Source organism: Cheilinus undulatus, linkage group 18 (genome assembly GCF_018320785.1).
Source record: "Cheilinus undulatus linkage group 18, ASM1832078v1, whole genome shotgun sequence".
Lineage (NCBI taxonomy): Eukaryota > Metazoa > Chordata > Actinopteri > Labriformes > Labridae > Cheilinus > Cheilinus undulatus.
This window is the reverse complement of record NC_054882.1, coordinates 29098987-29117480: the sequence shown is the minus strand read 5'-3', so window position 1 is coordinate 29117480 and position 18494 is coordinate 29098987. Positions and strand designations below refer to the sequence as shown.

The 18494-nt window shown below is 40.0% G+C and overlaps 1 protein-coding gene across 1 annotated transcript in view; it reads left to right on the top strand.

Annotated features, from left to right (window-relative positions):
- dlgap2a (discs, large (Drosophila) homolog-associated protein 2a) overlaps positions 1 to 18494 on the top strand; it is a 141507-nt gene that overhangs the window by 64343 nt on the left and 58670 nt on the right. The window contains exon 3 of the mRNA XM_041812843.1: positions 13669 to 13883. Within this exon, the coding sequence (XP_041668777.1) occupies positions 13669 to 13883 (215 nt within the window). The remainder of the gene's footprint in view (positions 1 to 13668; positions 13884 to 18494) is intronic.

Genomic DNA, 18494 nt, shown 5'->3' with positions numbered 1-18494 from the left:
AGATGCTGATGAACTGATTGGAGGTAGCTGGGGTGGAGGAGGGTTGCAGGGCTATGAAAGAGAGTTGAATGAGTAGAAACAGTATTCCTGCTAGAGCTTCCACTGACGTCTATTTGTCCTGTTTCTCTGTTCATGAAAATTCAATGAAACAATGCTGAGGCTTATAAAACCAAAGTTACAATGTCATTAGCTGTTCTAGTGATACAGTGCCTTTGATAGAAACATCAACTTCATTCTGTGTTTCCGACCATGTGAGTCAACACAGATCAAAACCTTCCTTCAGCCTCCATGGTTGCTTGATTTAAGGCTTGTGTTTCATAAAAACATCAGGCTTGTTTGGCCAGGTAACAAATTGCTGAAATCGTTAAACACCTCTCTGGGCTTTTAATCATAATTACTGCACAAGTAAAGCTTGAAAGTAAAGAAATTGAGGTTTTTCTTCCCCCCACTGACATAGCAATGGAAATCTGCCATCAAGACAAGCCAGGCAGTTTGCATTTTGTGATTTTCTTGCGCTCGTTAAACCAGGTAATTGAGTATCCAGACATCAGCATCAACATTATCCCATTCAGAGGGAAAACGGTGCATCTTTCTAGCAATTTCTCCCTGCGTTTGCTACATATGGAGTGTAAATTTCACATTGAATAGACATCACAGTGGCCATCTTACATGTTGAATGTGTAGTGAGCAGAAATAGAAACACAGCATCTTGCAAACAGGCTTCGCGGATGTATTCAGATGAGGTTAACACTCTTTGACATCAGTCAGATAGACGATTATGTTTTTAGGCTCCTCAGGCTGGAATAACAATCAACAGATTAATTCTGAACACAGATCACGTGGAGTATAATTATTTTCTCAATCATAATCTTAGCGTGGAAGAAAAATAGGACTTCATTATCGCGTATGCCATTATGCAACATGTAATAAACATGATTATATGATCTTAATAGGTTTCTATATTCAGGATGGTGGTGCAGCTTGTTAAAATCTGCTGGGCGAATTCCCACAGCACAGCAACAAACCGATGGTGATTGTTCACAAGCTCATTACACACAGTACCACTTTCCTTCCCCTCTGACTCACACTCTTGTGTTTTGTTCAAGCGTACACTACAAATACTACAACACAGTTCAATTACTGTAACGATAATAGCAGCTGAGTCAGCGCCTTAGCCTCTGCTAGATCACACACATAGATGAGACAAAACAGATGCAGAGACCCTTTACAGTCATACAAAAGCACCAAACTCTCTTTTCTTTTTTATTGTCTTGTTTAGATTTACTTTGTTGAACTCTGCTGGCTTTGTGTGATGGTCAGAGGCTTAAGCTTGACACGCATTTCCACGGCCAGTGCTTATAAAATATGACTGTGTCAGTAATCATTAAATTCTGTGTGGAAGTTGAAGGCTTCTCTGACGCTGTATCCATCTGTCACTCTGACATCCTGGCAGCCGGATCAGACTCGGCGCCGTGCCAATCCCACCCGCCCTCTAGATTTCATTAAGTTAAATCTAACAGTCCATATTTCTTTGACTTTTCAGTAAATCTGGGCCAAAGCTCCTTTTTTAAGAGGAGTTTTAAAATAGCATCCATACTGCTATTTGAGATGAAATGAAAGTGTAACACTTTTTTTTTTTCCCTGAAATTTTCTCCGCCAATAGGTGACTAAGTCTGTACTCACAGGTTCACTGTGATGGATGGCAGCTGACTGACTGAGGGAAATGTCAAGAGGAGATAGGCTGCATCAAAATGTCACTAATGCGTCAGACTCATGACAGTGATTATTCTCTACAGCAAATGTCATCTATTGGAAAATAACAATTGAAATGTGAAAAAGTGAATGAAAAAGACATAGAAACATAAACTATACCTCAATGTTCAAAATTAAACAGCTGAATACCTGCCGATGTAATGGTTTATGTTTGAAGTTGTAAGGTCACAAGTTGACCTATGTCTTACAGTAACGCATACTGTATGCATCATAGCTAACACATGTAACAGTTAGTGATAAATATAATCTGAACCCTACTCCATTCTCCCCCTTCTATAAGCAGATCAGTCATACAAGAGAAAGGACAATTCCTTGGATTAGTTTTTCTCAACACCTGCCTTATCATGAATTATCATGAATATGAAGAGCTCTATAACCGTACCAGTGATTATAATCATAATTGTCTCATATGCCCTACTCCTGAAACCACATCATCAACATTTAGGTCAGTGAATGAATAGGCTTACGCTAGTACATGCTGTGCAAGAAGCGTGCAGTTTTTTGTTTGTTTGTTTTATTTCAGTCAGTTTTGCAAGTCAGGATCAGGAGTTTTGGTCTGCTTCTCATCTGTCTCTGCTGGAATAGGGCATGCATCATCCCAGGCCTAAGTTTCCTCTTACAGTGAGTTGTATAGGTGGCTTGGAGGAGACGACTGAGGTATGCAGGATGAGATGAGCAGAAGACCTATGAGGATAGGAGGTAGCTGGGGTGGAGGAGGGTAACGTGTGCATGGCGATTGGTCAACAAGGTTGTGGTAGTCTCTGATTAGTAAAGTACTAATGAGAGTGAATAATCAGTTGATCACCAGCACAGGATGAGAGTGAATAATCAGTTGATCACCAGCACAGGAAGAGAGAAAGAATGGAAAAGAGGAATTATATAATTTATTTTCAGATTAATGCGTCATCCCAGGCCCAGGTTTCCTCTTACAGTGAGTTGTATAGGTGGCTTGGAGGAGATGACTGAGGTATGCAGGTTGAGATGAGCAAAAGACCTGTGAGGATCTGGAATAGATGCTGATGAACTGATTGGAAGTAGCTGGGGTGGAGGAGGGTCTAACTCAGTGATACTCGTGTGGCTCTTGAGCCTCATGTGGCTCTTTTGAGATGATCTGTGGTTCTTTTTTGTCTTAATTTGAAATATGATTCCCCAGAAAACCTTAAAAAAGGGCAACTTCAAACTCTGAAAATACCAATTGCAAGTCACATTGATCAGTTTGTTTCCCACACTTAAACAGTCAGATTTAATTGTCAACCTTTATTTTTTGTCTGTATATTTCCATTGCCCTTATTTGAATTTTTTTTTGCCCCTTTTTCCCTTTTTTCGCCACTTTAATTCATTTTTTCCACTTTTTTATCCTGCTTTTGCAAATCTTTCTTTTTGCCATTTTTTGCCACTTTTCGCCCATTTAAGTTGCCTTTTGACTAATTTTTTGCTACCTTTTTTCCGCTTTTTGACCATTTTTGCCACCTGTGGCTCATTTTTTGTCACTTCTCAGTCATTTTTTTATGTTTTCTTCCTGTTTTTGCCATTTTATGCCTACTTTGCCCCTTTTCCCCCATTTTTGGCCATTTTTGCCACCTTCAACTTATTTTTATTGCCACTTTTCACCACTTAGATTGTGGCTCTCGCAAACGTATTTTTCAACAATTTGGCTCTTTGGTTGAGCGGGGTTGAGTAATACTGTTCAAACTCCTCTGGTGAACTGGGGGCCCGATCATCTGTGGCTAACACACTTGCGTACTGTCTGTGGAGTTACTCGACCAGTCCTGTTTGCCCCAAAGAAAAGTTAAAATTCCAGCTGTTGATAGTACAATCCCAGATAAGAGGAAGCCTGACCCAACCAGTGTTACAATTTAACGAGTTACTGTGTTAACAGGTGACTTTACATCAAATGTGCCTGGGTTAATTACAGATATCGAAAACTTAAAGAGCCCCTTTGTGTCGTTTTTCATTAAATTCATATCTCTTAAGCATATCTTGATGTGTTGAGTTTTAACAATATTGTTACTATGACAACTGCTGGCACTCTCAGCTGAGAAGTCACCACTTAACACTGTGACATATTAAAACAAAACACCTGCTCTCTCTCAGCACTGTCAACAATGAAGGCCTTAGATTTAGGGGTTTCCTTTCCACTGGTAAGTTTCTGGTAAATAAGTTTCCTGCTTAGGCCCACACATTTTATTCATATTAGAATATTTTTGCCTTTAAATTATTGGAAAATTATTTTAATTAGTTTATTTAAAAACACCACAAATATGTTTTAAAAAGCATTATTTAGAGCACATTTTATTAAGTTTTTAATGACAAATCATAACATACAGCCTCAATAGGCAATAGGCAGCACCGTACGTGCTGGTTCCACCTTTTATTTGAGAGCAGAAAGAAGCAGTAGTGATTTTAATTAGCCCACGAAGCGTAACTTGGCATGTAATGATGAGAAATCATCATGTTATTTTTTAATTTGATTTTGTTTTCACTACCACATCATATGATCATAAATTGTTATGAATTAAATGATTAACAAAATTAAATCCCGTACATTTCAATAGGCAGCACCAGTGGTGCTGTCTACACATTTTCTCTGAGTGCAGAAAGAAGCTATATTGTCATTAACAGCCCATAAAAGTTAAGAACCTGGCATCCAATGACGACAATTTATCCTGTTATTTTTTTCTTTGATTTTTTAGTCAATACATCGTCATAGTTATGTGTATGCGTTTTTTTTAACATGTTAATGGGTGTTTGTACTGTATGATTGATACCCTTTCTGCTTTTTTTCCCTGTAATTTTATGTCATCTTTAGCCAACCAGCCTGGGAAACTACCTTTATTTCCATTTTTGAGCTTTGAATTTAACAGTAATTACAGTAATCTACATCCCCATGAGCCTTAGCGATGTTACCATGACGACGACATGTAAATATGTTTGTTTCTACGCCAATTTCCTGTCTTTGCAGGAAATCTTATACCAAGATTAAGTGGCATTTGAATTGAAAATTGGTTCCACTGTAGATTGAATCAGGACCCCCAGAATCAGAATCAGAATCATGAGATACTTTAAAAATACACATCTCTATTGGTCACCCTTGACATCTGTCAGTGGGTTTTTAACAAATTTTAAAGCAAATCTTAAAAATGACCCAGATTACAGGGTAATCCAGAAATTCAATGCTTATTTCAAATCCAACATAGATCAACCCACGCTGATGTGTGCCTTCAGGCTTTTCTTTGTGTACTTAAAATCAAGTCCATATAAAAAGAAATTATTTCTGGCCCGTTATTATCAATATCCAGGATCCACTGTGGGTCTCTGTTGAGACCTAATAGCCTTCATTTAAGCCAGTATTTGCCTGTTTTCTATACTGGAGACAGCCATGTCTCAGAACAGCTTTACCCCTCCACCAACTGAGGAGAATGTCACACTTGGAAAGTGACGTCAGTGCATTTACTCATAAAATTCAATAACAGGATGTCAGCTAATTAATAAGAAAATGACATCCCTGTGCCACTAATTTTTCTAACCTCTGGCATTAGATAACGCCTACCACAATAATCATTATAACAAGTGTCACATCAAATAAAAAATGCATGAATAATTGGTCAATTATGGCTTTATTACAACCCACTCCTTGTTAATCATGGGGAACTGTGGCTTAAAGTAACCTTTGGCGCTCATGTTTCATCTATGTTGTGGCGTTAGCATGGAGGGCATGTCTGATGGGAATTATCATGAGTCCTCGAGGGCTGTAAAAGCTCAGCAGCACATTTCATTGCGAGGCTGCAGTGTTACATCATGAGGAAAAGGTAATGGCAAATTACCACAAAAAGAAGCACAAAAAGAAAATTCCTACCCTGTGCAGGCAAGCACACAGGCATGCATGAATGAATTAAGAACGTCCAATCCAACGCATGCACAGAGGTGAACCTGCATGGACACACATAACACACACCTAACAGGCACATACACACTGATAAAAGTCATCCGCCTCTCCTCCAAAGACAGGCATGCACCAGCTACCAAATGGAGTCGATGGGTTAATTAAGTCTTGGAGGGGTTTGATATTTTTAGACGTCTAATTAATGCACGGAACGCCAGAGGACAGGCACAAGCTGTGGTGAGATTTGTTTAATTTGGATTTTGCTGATAAACCGGATAGATTGGAGGGTGTCTCCCTGTGAAGATAAAGAAACAGGCTGTGTAGCAGCGCTCATATCGACTGCTGTGGAAACATAAACGCCGTCTCGGTGTGTTTAGTGGAGCTGAAACATGGAGGCTTGTCAATGTGGAGCTCACCTTGACCTTTAGGTCCCTTAAAGGAGACACATAGGCGTGCCGCCTGCCCACTTCTTAGTGCAATTACCCTGTGTTCTGTTCAACTGTATATTTTTATTTTTTATTTTTTGGCAAGTAAGTCCTTTGGGAATAAAGTCTGGGGTTTGTGGGAGATGTGAGAAATTTCCCAGATCAAGTGTGAGAATTCATATTTGAAGTTCAGTTTTAACAGTTGAATAACTTTTATTTCATATAATTTATTGAACTATTTAAGAACTTATTGAACAGACAAGCCTTGGAGAGAAAAAAGCATTCAGGTTATACAGTTATAACAGTTAGCTATAATCATTTGGCTATTTGAAATAGGAACATGAGTGTTAATTACTCAAAGTAGCTGGTTAGGGGTAGCATGTGTGCAGATCGATAGTTGATAATGAGGATTATTATTGTGACAGGCGTTGCAGGAAAAGGATGTGTCTATTGTTGGATACAACATTAGCAGACAGGAGGGATTGAGCTGTTGCTGTTTTGAGAGAGACAAAGCCACACTTCTTTTATCATACAGGTCTAAAGACAAGGGAAATATGGATTAAACACACCTTCAGCAGGTAAGATATTTGTTCCAACCACGTCTGGTTTGAGTGAAAAATAGACAAGCACTACAGCAATTAGCCTGCCCCCTGACCTTAGGGAGAACTCTGGCTAGAGCACAGCTGCCTTGCTCTATGCCAGAGCAGAGAGACAGAAGTCTGGGATTAAATTTACTGTTTTCTGGCACAACACAAAACTTAAAAGACAATAAAAAATACTTTTGACAAGGCACATACTTGATCTTAGTTTCGAACTTTGATGAGGCCCCTGGTCAGCCCCTGAATCCGCCCTTGATTTTAAAGGGGACATATGCAAAAATCACTTTTTTCAGCTTTTAATAACAAAAATATGTGCTCCTGGCCTGTCCACAATCCCCTCAAGAACCAGAACCCCCCCACCCCACCTTTCAGAAAATGTGTGCTAAAACTAGTCGTTCTCTGATTCTCCCCTCATGATGTTATGGGGGGAGTTAGCACTGTCCCCAGGTTTGGTTGGCCTTCCCCGCTTGGAAGAAAGTTCCGCCCTCATCTCCAGATCTCCCATTAAGCCAAGTCTATTTCCTAAGAGAGGCAGTGTCTGGGGCGGAGTCAAACAGCTCAGTAACATTTATAGCCACAGACACAGAAACAGCTTGTTCTGAGCAGGGCTGAAACAGAGGGGTTTTTAGACATGCAAAAATCCAATACTGGAGTGTTTTTTTCAGCAACAGACTTCACAGGCATGTTTTGGGGACCTCTGAGACCAATATAAACTTTTATTAAAAGGGTAAAATATGTCCCCTTTAATGCTGTTTTTAAAAGGGAGATTGACAGCTCTGTGGTCCAATGCCACCACCGCCTTCCCACACTGTGTGCTTCCTCTCAGAAAATGTCTGGATGACATGTAGCATCAGCAGGGAAATAATCAGTTGGATTTAATTTCACGTGTCAAGGAGTCAAAGGACTCTTAATTAAGATTCTGCACAGTTTGTAGAGACTCTGCAGTCTCCACAGCACGGCCTGCTACTGCTGCACCCACTGTCATGCATGAACAGGTGGAGGAGGAGAGGTGTGTGGCACAGCCAGATAGAAAGCAGAAGGAGGAGGTGTGTGTCAGGGACGCAGAGGTACACTGTGAACATGAGAGGAAGGAGACCATGGTGACAGTGAGTGTTAATGAGCTAACGGTCATCCAGCCACACAGTAAGTAAGTTTGGTCTGTAGAGTATCCAAATAAAATTATCTGAAGGATCTCTAAAAAGATTGTTAACAAAGCTGTCTGAGGTTAAATTTGTTGCTCTTTTGTGCTAAAAATAAATGAAGGAAATGTACCTCTCAGTATTAATCGTGCCTTCACAGATGTGTTACCCATGCCATGGCTTTTGAACTTTGCCTTGATAACAATCTGGATGGTCCTTATCGTCTTAAGCCCAGAGGACTCAATAGCCTTTATTTTCTAAAGCAATTTGAAATGTGGAATTGTCAAACCACAGCACATTTTCTACTCAAGCTTGGTCCATCTCAGATAAGTCTGGGCTGGAGAAGCTTCTGAATGTTGATATATGACTCTCTCTGTACATGGTAGAGTTTTAACTTACATGTGTGGATGCAGCATTTACTATAGTTTTTAAAGTGCTCCTAAGCCTATGATGTATCCATCACAGAACGATGTAGTGTTTTTAAATGCAGCGCTGCCTAAGAGATTGAAGGTCATGGGCAGTCAATGTTGCTTTTTGGCCTTGCCCATTATATGCAGAGATTTCTCCAGATTCTTTTGATAATATTGTACACTTTGGAAGGTGAAGTCACTAAATTCCATGTAACTGCACATTGAGAGACCTTGCTTATAAACTGCTGGACTACTTGTCATGTTGTCTTTCACAAAGTGAGGAACCTTTCTCTGTTGTTAAATGTAGAAGGCTAAGCCTTTCTGGAATACTCTTTTTCGAAAGATATATTTTTGGGCATTTTGTGCCTTTATTTAAAAAGGAGGACAGTGGCTAGAGTGGGAAACAGGTATAAGAGAGTGGGGTAAAGGAGCTATAGGGCCGACTTGAACCAGGGCAAACCGCCTACATGGGATGCACCTTAACCATTGGGCCATCTGCACGCCTGCAATGTTCCTTTTATACCTGGTGATTGTAAAATTACCTGGTACCAATTAACTTACGTAACTGAGGAGTGTTCCAGGTGTTGTCTTAAGCATTCAACAACTTTCCCTGTTTTTGCTTTCTCTTGTCCCAACTTTTTTGGAAGGTACTACATTTTTTACATTAAGAATGTGTATGCAAAATTGAATAAAGTTGTCAGTTTGAACATCAAATATGTTGTCTTTATGCCGTATTTAAATGGATATTATTCAGTTATTCAAATTTCCCATTGTGCCAGCTTTTCAGAATTAGGCTTTTTTTTCATTGCTTGTTTTTTATATACACAGATTTATACTTCCCATCATTAGGTGAACTGTTATCTTTCTTATAAGCTTGTTTTGGTTATCTTTGGTGCTGCCCTCATCTTTGTGCCTAGAACTTGATCACAGTCGTGCTATTTTTTTGTCAAACAGCCCTGCCTTCTGTGATGCTTCTCTGTTAAATTAAGAAACAAAACTTTATTGATGCACACCATGTCAGTAACACAACTCAAAACACTTATCGTGTACGCCCAAGCTGCTTTGGCACTTTGCCTCAGCCAATTAAAATCTCTGGTGAAATGTCTCACTATTGCTGTGATGCCATTTGCTTATTAGCTGTGCGTGTCTACCTTGACTGTCAGAGCTTTGATTGTTGGCTCAGTAGGAGAGCACAGGGATTGCAGCGTGAATGTTTGTGTGTGAGAGGGTGTGTGCTCACACTAAGGCTGGGCAGGTCTCAGCCAATGCTCCTGCAGTGCAGCAGTGCATTTCATTGATTAACTCTGTGGTTCTATCTATACACAGCACCTCTCCCACAAAGAAACATAAGTCACTGCCATTAAGTTAAAAAATAGAGTGAGATAGACGGAGAGACAGAGCGAGAGAGAGGGGACAGATGGAGGGGATATTGTGAAGAAAGATGGAGTAATGGCTGAGATAGATAGAGAGAGAGGAAGGAAGGGAGAGTTACAGAGCTCTTAAAGGCCCAATCATTGGTAATCCCACCCACCAGCCTCCAGCCCCTCATTTCCCACCACAAGATTGCTTGGATACGCTGTGTGTGTTGGAGAAAGTGCAGTTTTCTTTTTCCCCTCCACCTGTCTCCTCCTCTAGCTCACAGGGGAGGATGAAACCATGGCTTTCTTACTAGACCCGACTAAACAGCTACCACACGCCCACCACCCATTCTTCTTTTGTCTCTGCTTCACACATTTACGCCTACACATGCAGCTTTTTACAGTCTCTGCTCATCTTGCTGTTTATTTACTGACAATTTCTATCAGATGTTTCTGTGACACTGTAAAAAAGACAAGTCTGATGATGGAAGGGAAATAAAACTGTACAAGAATAACAAATGTTTTACCAAGAAGGACTCTGGGGAAAAAAACACAATCTTTGCCAGTTTACATTTTAAAGACGGCACCTTTGTGAAGAAAAGAGGTGTACCAGGTATAATGTAAACCGTATATTTAGGCAGGTGTATTTTTTTCACAATTACAATCTTGTTAGTTCTAGCTTACATTTATTGATGATCACTAAATATCGTCTACAGCTGTGGAAAAAGGAGATACCACATGTTATGTAGTACTGTTCTGACACCATGTCTTTCATAAACATTGCAACTGCGCATACGCCTCCCACCATGCAAAGTCTGCAAAAACAAACCTGACAACAATGTATCTTCTGTCGTGAGGTATTTTATTTCTTTGTTGTAACAGTGCTTCTTATTTCTCTTTTAAATGGAGACACATTTGTTAAGATCATGCATTGGTGGGATGAGCAGCAGAGCTGAGTATGTGGGTGGCGCCCACACCGCAAATTCCCAGAGTGAAAAAAAATGGGAGTTAAACAAAAAGAGTGAAAGAGTTAGATTTTCAGAGAACATCCACGCACTTAGACTCCAGGTAGTGTTTAGTGATGCTCCTGTGCAGTGTGTAGTTCATTCACACGTTGTTGAGAGCAGTGAATCCACACTGTTCCTGAGTTCAAAATTCAAATTCAAAGTCAAAACACTTTATTTGTCCCTGAAGGGTAATTAAAAGGCACAGAGAGCAGCAGCATGGACAGACACTCAACATTTAAAACAGAACATGTGCAAATAGCAATTAAAGGAATGGGAGGTAGTGCCCAAAGACACTCAGCTCTAAAGTGCTATGTGCAGTCAATGCAAGAGGACAACTGTCTATTATGGGGGAGAGCATCAGTATGATGTTGTAGTACAGATGGGTTAGAGTTTAGGAGCTGGACTGCTGTGGGGACGAAGGTAGCTTTCCTTCTTTGAGTCCTGCAGCCTGGACAACGCAATCTGCGGCCTGATGGCAGCCACTCAAACACAGAGTGGAGAATGTGTGAGGGATCGTCAAGTATCCTGAGAGCAGTACGAATTGTTTGTTGATCACAAAGAGCAGACAGAGCTCTGACAGGACATCCAGTGATTTTGGAGCAGACTTTTGTGATGGTATGAAGATGTGTCCGGTTTTGCAAGCTGACTGAGTGGAACCAGCAGGTAATTGAGAAAGAGAGCACACTTTCAATGAAGGAGTGGTAAAAAGTCATTAGGATGTTAGCATTAATCCAAAAGTATCTCAGCTTCCTGAGTAAATATTGCCTTTGATGTCATCTCTTGAGGATCTCCTCGGTGTTGGAGGAAAACTTCAGAGAGCTGTTGAAAATTGTACCTAGGTACCTGTATTCATCCAAAACCTCCACTGGCTCCCTCTGAATGGTGGTGGTGGTGACAGCCTCTGCCAGCTGTCTCTGCTTGCTGGAGAATGTCACAATGACTTCTTTAGTCTTCTTAGTGTTCAGCTCAAGACAAACGTCTTCACATCAGGTCACAAACTCCTGCAGAACAGGGCCATGGTGTAGTCTGGAGGCAGAAAGCAGAGAGAGCAGGACTGTATCATCAGCAAATTTCACGAGATGACAGTTAGGCTGAGTGGACCTACAGTCATCAGTGTAAAGGATGTAAAGGAAAGGAGACAGGACACAGCCCTGCAGGGAGCCAGTGGAGGTGTTCATTCCCAACAGCTTTGTTGCCACGCCTACACTGCTACTTCAAATCTGGGGAGCAGAGTTTTCCCATAATGCATTGTGTGTTTAGATGTATTTTAGTTGTTTTTAGATGTATTTATATGTTTTTAGATGTGTTTAGATGTTGCTTGTTGTACCGTTATCTCCTGTGTTTCGTATTTTTGTATGTATTATATTTTGTATTTAGTCATGTTCCTGGTGGATTATTGTTGATTTTGATGTTAAACACATCTGCACCATGAGTGACACTGTCCATTGAGTTACATACTTCCCACACGTGGCGAGTTCTGTTTTGTTCAAAAGGACAATAAGCTGCCTGTCTCTTTGCCCCATCCTGACAAGAGCACAGCAGCTTAGCCACAATGACTAATGAGAACTGGCAGGTTTTAGTGGCATGATAGAACTTCAGCTGCTGTTGTTTAAAGTGGTCTGTTATATCATCTCCATACATGGAAATATATAACACTTTAAGTGTTTACTACTAACACTGAGGAAGAGTTCGCGTAAATTAAACTCAAGATGGGAGTTAATTTTACTCTTAGCAAGAGTAGAATTTATCTCCCATAAGAGTTTATTGTAACTCCTGATCAGAGTTAAAAATCAGCTCCCAGAAAAGAGTTACTTGAACTTGGCTTTAGAGGTTATTAGATGGTCTCACATGTACACTCAGATTAAGTAGATTTTAACCCACACAGAGTTTATTCCAGTGACTCCAATTTGCTGTGCATGGAAAATCTGCAAAATCTTCTTAAGTCCACATTCTGTCTACAGCAGTCGCATCATGTGAGGCGGTGTCTGCCTCATTGGAAAAATGAGGCTTGTCATCATTGGAGTCAATGCAGACAACTATCAAGATGAGATTCTGCAATTTGTGGCAACAGCTTTTGGTTTTAAAATTTGAGATATTCCCACCAATCGGTGGTCGCCATCAAGTGCCAACCTCCAGAAAAATGAAGCCAATAGAGAGTTTTTTAAAAAACTACAGTCCCTTGAGTGTCCACTTGAGGCATGTTGCAAATGCCAAAGGACTCCCTTTAGGTCAGATTTTAAAGATGTCAGTCTTTATGCAGAAATAGACACATTTTTAGCCCTGTTCAAGAAGGCTGATACAGCATCCATGTTTTGTACAGTCAGTTGTTGCTGTATAGTAGGGGTGTCCAAACTTTTTTCACGGAGGGCCACATACAAAAATGTATAAGGATGGTGGGGCCACTTTCATATTCCTTGCCCTGAGGATTTTAAAGTTAGTAAGACAAATACAATGTAAGTGAATACACGCTCAGCGATTGAGTATGCCTAAATGGCTAGTTAGTGGCTGACAGACTGTCATTTTCAGGTCAAAATAGACTGTTATTGTTAGGATTTTGGGGAGCCAATCAGATTTCAGGGGGGCTCCATTTAGCCCTGGCTACCACTGGCCCTGTCCCTGAAAAGTAAGTGGTGATGCTATTTGCTGTGGTAATCCATCAGGGCGTTATTAATGAAGATATCTTCTTGTCAAAATGTTTGTTTACAGATTTAACATGGTAGCACTGCCTTGTGCTGAAAACAAGAAGTACAATACAGTTAAATATACACTTTATGTTTAATGTGGACTATATTTCATTTTATCTCTGGAATTTGCTGCGGGCCTATCAAAAATAGGCTGTGGGCCGAATTTGGCCCCCAGGCCATAGTTTGGACACCCCTGCTGTACAGGGAGAGAATGTTGCTTCATTAATATTCAGTGGCCAGAAACACAAACCATATTAACTTTTGTAGTTTCTTGTCTAGTTTGAAGGTAAGTTAACAGAAAACTGTTTTTACAAATTGATTAGTAGACAGTTTTGTTGTTGCAGGTTTATATTATGGCATTGACAGTTTAACCCTCTTTATGCCACCCAGGTGCCCCAAGATGACTGGGGGGGTTACCCCGGCGATGGTAAGGATGACGAGATTCCTTGTCGTCGCATGCGGAGCAGCAGTTATGTTAAAGCCATGGGGGATGAGGAGAGTGGAGAGTCGGACTCCAGCCCCAAGACATCGCCTCAGAAATCAGTGCGGCCCGACGCCTTGGTCAAGGCCATCATCAGACCCAGGGACCTGCTGGACTCTCAGAGGTATCACACATGCATAAGTTATCATATGATGGAGATTCATGAGTCTAATTTCATTTTTTTAAGTGCAAACCTAAATAAAACTTTGAAATCTATACATTAGCTTAAACCCAGTCACTCTTATCTCCTCTGGGTGGAATTCCTCACGGATCAATCCTGGGAACAATGAAATTGGCATATACTGGCTGTATTTTCAATCAACCTATGGTAAAATGTTAGTCTCCATTGTTCCTGAAAATTTCTAGACATATACAGAACTGTGCATGAGTTTCAGCCATGTTTGGACCAAAATTTGAGGTTGCAGTAAGACGTAAATGTGGCAAGTTAACTGTCTGAGGACACTCTTGGGCAGGACAACCTAAGACAACCTCTGTCATGCTTTGGATGTCTTTGCACATTACCAAGGGAAATAATCTGTGGGAAAAAATAACAAAGAGCATATCTTTAGGATGGTGGATGTGGTGAGTAAGCGTAGCCTAGGCACTAGGGTACCACCCAGGTAGGTAGTCAGGGTTGTCACGACCCCTGGTCATGTTGTGAATGTATGTAAAGCCAAGAACCACCTGCAGTCTCTGGGCATATTACCAGGTGTATAAAAGGCCTGGAAGAAAGAGATGCCATTGAGCTTGACCTTGGCTGCAAAGTGGCACACGTGTCAACCTTTGTCCAGTTTGACTCTGTCCCCCATCCAGCCAGTGGTTGTGGCACATTTGGCCCCTTTGATGAAATCCAGCGCCCTACATACCTAAAACTTATGCACATGACTGTATGTTTTTAAACAACGTTATCTCAAGTACACTTAGCGCAATATGACCACAGAAAATAGAACTACATCAATACACTTGATGTTTTTTGTAATTTTTCTCTTACCTCTAAGTGTTTCTGGTGATTTAGTTCCAGTGAAAAATTTCATCTTGTTATTTATTTGCTTTATGATCCTACATATAAGCTGGCTGCACACTAGACCATTTTCAAATCTTAACCAATTACAAAACATGGGAGACCAACGATGTAGGGACATTTTCAACCAGGTTTTAACATTATATTCTCCTGAACACAGAATTTTTGTTTAAGGGTGGTTGTATCAGTACTCAGTCTGCAAAACTCTGGACTTTTTTGGTTCATATGTGGCATAATTTTCCTATAAGAGGAAAACATGATGAGACAAGCTGAAGACAGAGTCACAGAAAGATAAACACCAGCAGATATGCTCTGAAGAGAAACACGTAGATGAAGAGCAGATCCATGAGATTATATTGAAATGAGACAAAAGTGCGCATGCACAATAAAGAATTACCTGCAGTGATTTATAAACTATTCAGTTTCCCCCCCAAAGGTAATTAGAGGGATTGTGTTATTATTAGCATAAATAGAGAGATTATCAACCTTTCCTAATATGCTTGTGTGCAAAGCCAATTATGATAGTGATGATCCACTTTGTGTTCATCTTAAGCTGTTTAGGTCAGAAATAGATTCTCCTTTCTATCCTGCTGCTTTAATATGTGTTGTTGATCATGATAATTGTCAGTTTTATTTTTCTCAGCCTCACCTTCTCTCACCTCACATCCTACACCCAGTCATTTTCAGCCCACCTCACCCTAACATGGCATTAGGAAAATACCAAGCGCAATCTCACACGATGTCATCTGATTTCTCTGTACAGGGTTTACTGAGGCCGACTTGCAAAGCTTTTTTTTTAAAGCAGTAATGAAATTCATAAGTGAAACTACTTAATGTATTATCATCTTATTTCCCTCTCTATTGTGCTTTTTTTATTGTAATGCTACACTACTCCAGCATGACATTAAGTGTAGCAGATCCATCTTTTCCACAGACGCCTTTTTAAAGGAGATATTAAGAGAAAGCAAATTCACTGTTGTTCTCCTTTCAAAGGTACCTTTTCCTCATTTATTCCACTGCTGAATGTGAAAACAGTAATTACCACCTAGATTCACAAGTCAATTTTAATATGACAGTTAAAGAAAAACCCCAGACCTGCTCTTTCAAAACACTTTTTATCTGCCTTATTGTCTGCTTCGTGACCTGTGTGTGATGAGTGGGTTTACAGCTAAGTGTGGTTTCACCCTCAAGGCCTTTCATTATGTCTTAAAGAAAACATGTTACTATTCTCAAACTGTAGACAGCCAGATGTTGTCTTTCCCTTCATTTTCATTTATTTTTAAAGAAAACTTTACTTAAGAGGCAATAAAATTACATCCTTATTCCTCACTCCATGATACCTTACATGAATTTGGTTTGACTTCCTGTGTTGGAGTGGATTTTCTTCTATAGTAGTAATGCCATTCCTGATTATTAGAGTGATTCATAGATTTAAATGAGTGGAAATTATATGTTACACCACAAACAAGATAAATGTATTGTTCTTCTGCCTTGATGGGAGGATGATATAAAGAAATGGCATCAGATAATCTACAATAGTCGTTCTTAAGGTCAGGACCCAAAATTGGGTCACAGGACTTTTTTCAGTGGGTCATGAACTGGTTTCAGGAAAAAAAAGGCAGAATATCTCTGATATTGAAGCCCTAGGCAGACATCTATCCATTTACTTTATTTTGCAGGAAAATTATTCAATTCTGATTGTTTTCTTGGGATTTTCACTTCTTTATCCTGTTATCCTGGATGGAAATATTTTCAAGAAAGTAAGTTATCATATGATAGTTTGTACATTTTTTTGTCACCTTTAAAAACACAACCAAAATATGTTATAATGATAAAACATAGGGAAATTAACTGTTTGCATACGCATCCAAAAGTGTCTGCCAGCCTCTTTGTTCAGCCTTTTGTTGTGTTCATTCCAAGATCCAAATTTCAGCATTTTTTGTTGAATTAATTTCATAAAAATTAGAAGTTTGGGTCCCTTCTTCAGATTTCAGTAGGTGGTGGGTATTAAGTAGTGCTGTCAAGACTAATCGCATTAATCACAATTTAAGTACAATCCAGAATTAGTGCACTTTTTGATAACAGAAAATGCAACTAATTGCAGGCTTCATTGGAGCTTTCCAGAGCTTTTTCCTTTCATGTAAAGTAAGTCCACCACCCACAAAAAAACTCACAGGCAGATCCGTGGACAAGTCAAACGATACCTGAACCATTTGTTAGCAAACATTTGAGAGGTGTCTGGCGACCTCAAGCAGACCTCTATGGTGGGGCGTTCAGCAGCAGACCTCTCCACTGAGGCGATGATGTACCACAACGTTTGTCTAGAGCTGAACACTAAGAAGACTAAAGTGGTCATTGTGACATTCTCCAGCAAGCAGAGACAGCTGGCAGAGGCTGTCACCACCACCACCACTCAGAGGGAGCCGGTGGAGGTTGTGGATACCACTAACCGGATGTGTCTGAAATCACCCACTCAGTCTAAACACAAAAATGGTTTCAGACACTACTCAGGCCGTGGGAAATGACGTCATCCCCGTCTCAATTAAAACATTTAGCAACGATGACTCGTAGATTTCCATGACAACGGCTGAGGATCAAATTTAACGGTAGAAATTCACTGAAAACTGACACTGAACATAACGTATTTTCACAAAAAATAAAAATACTAATAGTTACAAAAGTTTTGTGTCTTTAGTGGTATACATTTACAGTATACATTTTTGTTTTTATTATCACTTATTTTTGCATAAAGATGATAGGTTCATGTCTTGTAATCCTCATAGGGGGAAAAAGTTACTCCATTTTGAATCCTTAACGTCTTCTTACAGATTAAATACTTTGGTTGAAACCAACAACAAAGGCTTTATAAAAGTTTTTATATGTGTTCCTGTCCTCCTCTCATTCGTCCACCATGTTTGAGCGCAGCAACCATCATCACCCCAGTGCAGAGGTCTGCTGCTGAATGCCCCACCAAAGAGGTCTGCAGCCAGATCCTCTTGAAACATTTACCTTTTTAACGTTCACTTGTTTTCTTTTAGTCCATAGCAAGTTCCTTTTTCCATGGTAAGGTTCATGTTATAAATGCAGGTCTCTTACCCTTGGTTTAAGACACAAACCAGTTTTGAATGCAAAATATTGGAGTTTGTAAATGCTTATAATAGGGTGTGATTAATTGTGTTTATCTTTACAAGGCTATCCTTGGTCTTCTTCCTTCATATCTCATTAGTCAGATGTAACTCTCGCAAATTCATGCTGAAGCAGGCCAGCACAAGATCAAAAACACCTTTTCTGTCATAAAAAGCTTTCAGTGTGGTTATTTGCTCTTTAATTCATAAAGAATGTGGGGCAATTCTGAAAAAGCTGCTGCTTTTGCTATTGGCTTTCAGTATTAAACCCTGCCCGTAGCTTCGTCTCGTTCTCCTCAAATGACACTGATTGGTCCAAGCTGTATTTGATGCAGCACAAACTGTGTGGACCGGAGCTTTTGAAGATGGATTTCTTAAAGCAAATCAGCCTTAGACAGGAAAAGTAACATTTTCTTCGTATATTGGTTTTGAATCCACATGAAATAATGATCCAGCTGCTCTGATGCAGCAAAACCAGCACAAATGGATCATGGCTCACTGATCCAGTGGGTTCTAGGCATGAAGGACTGTGTGTCTGTCACATTTAAGGGGACCATTCACAGTAGAAACTGATGAGTACTGCTCAAAA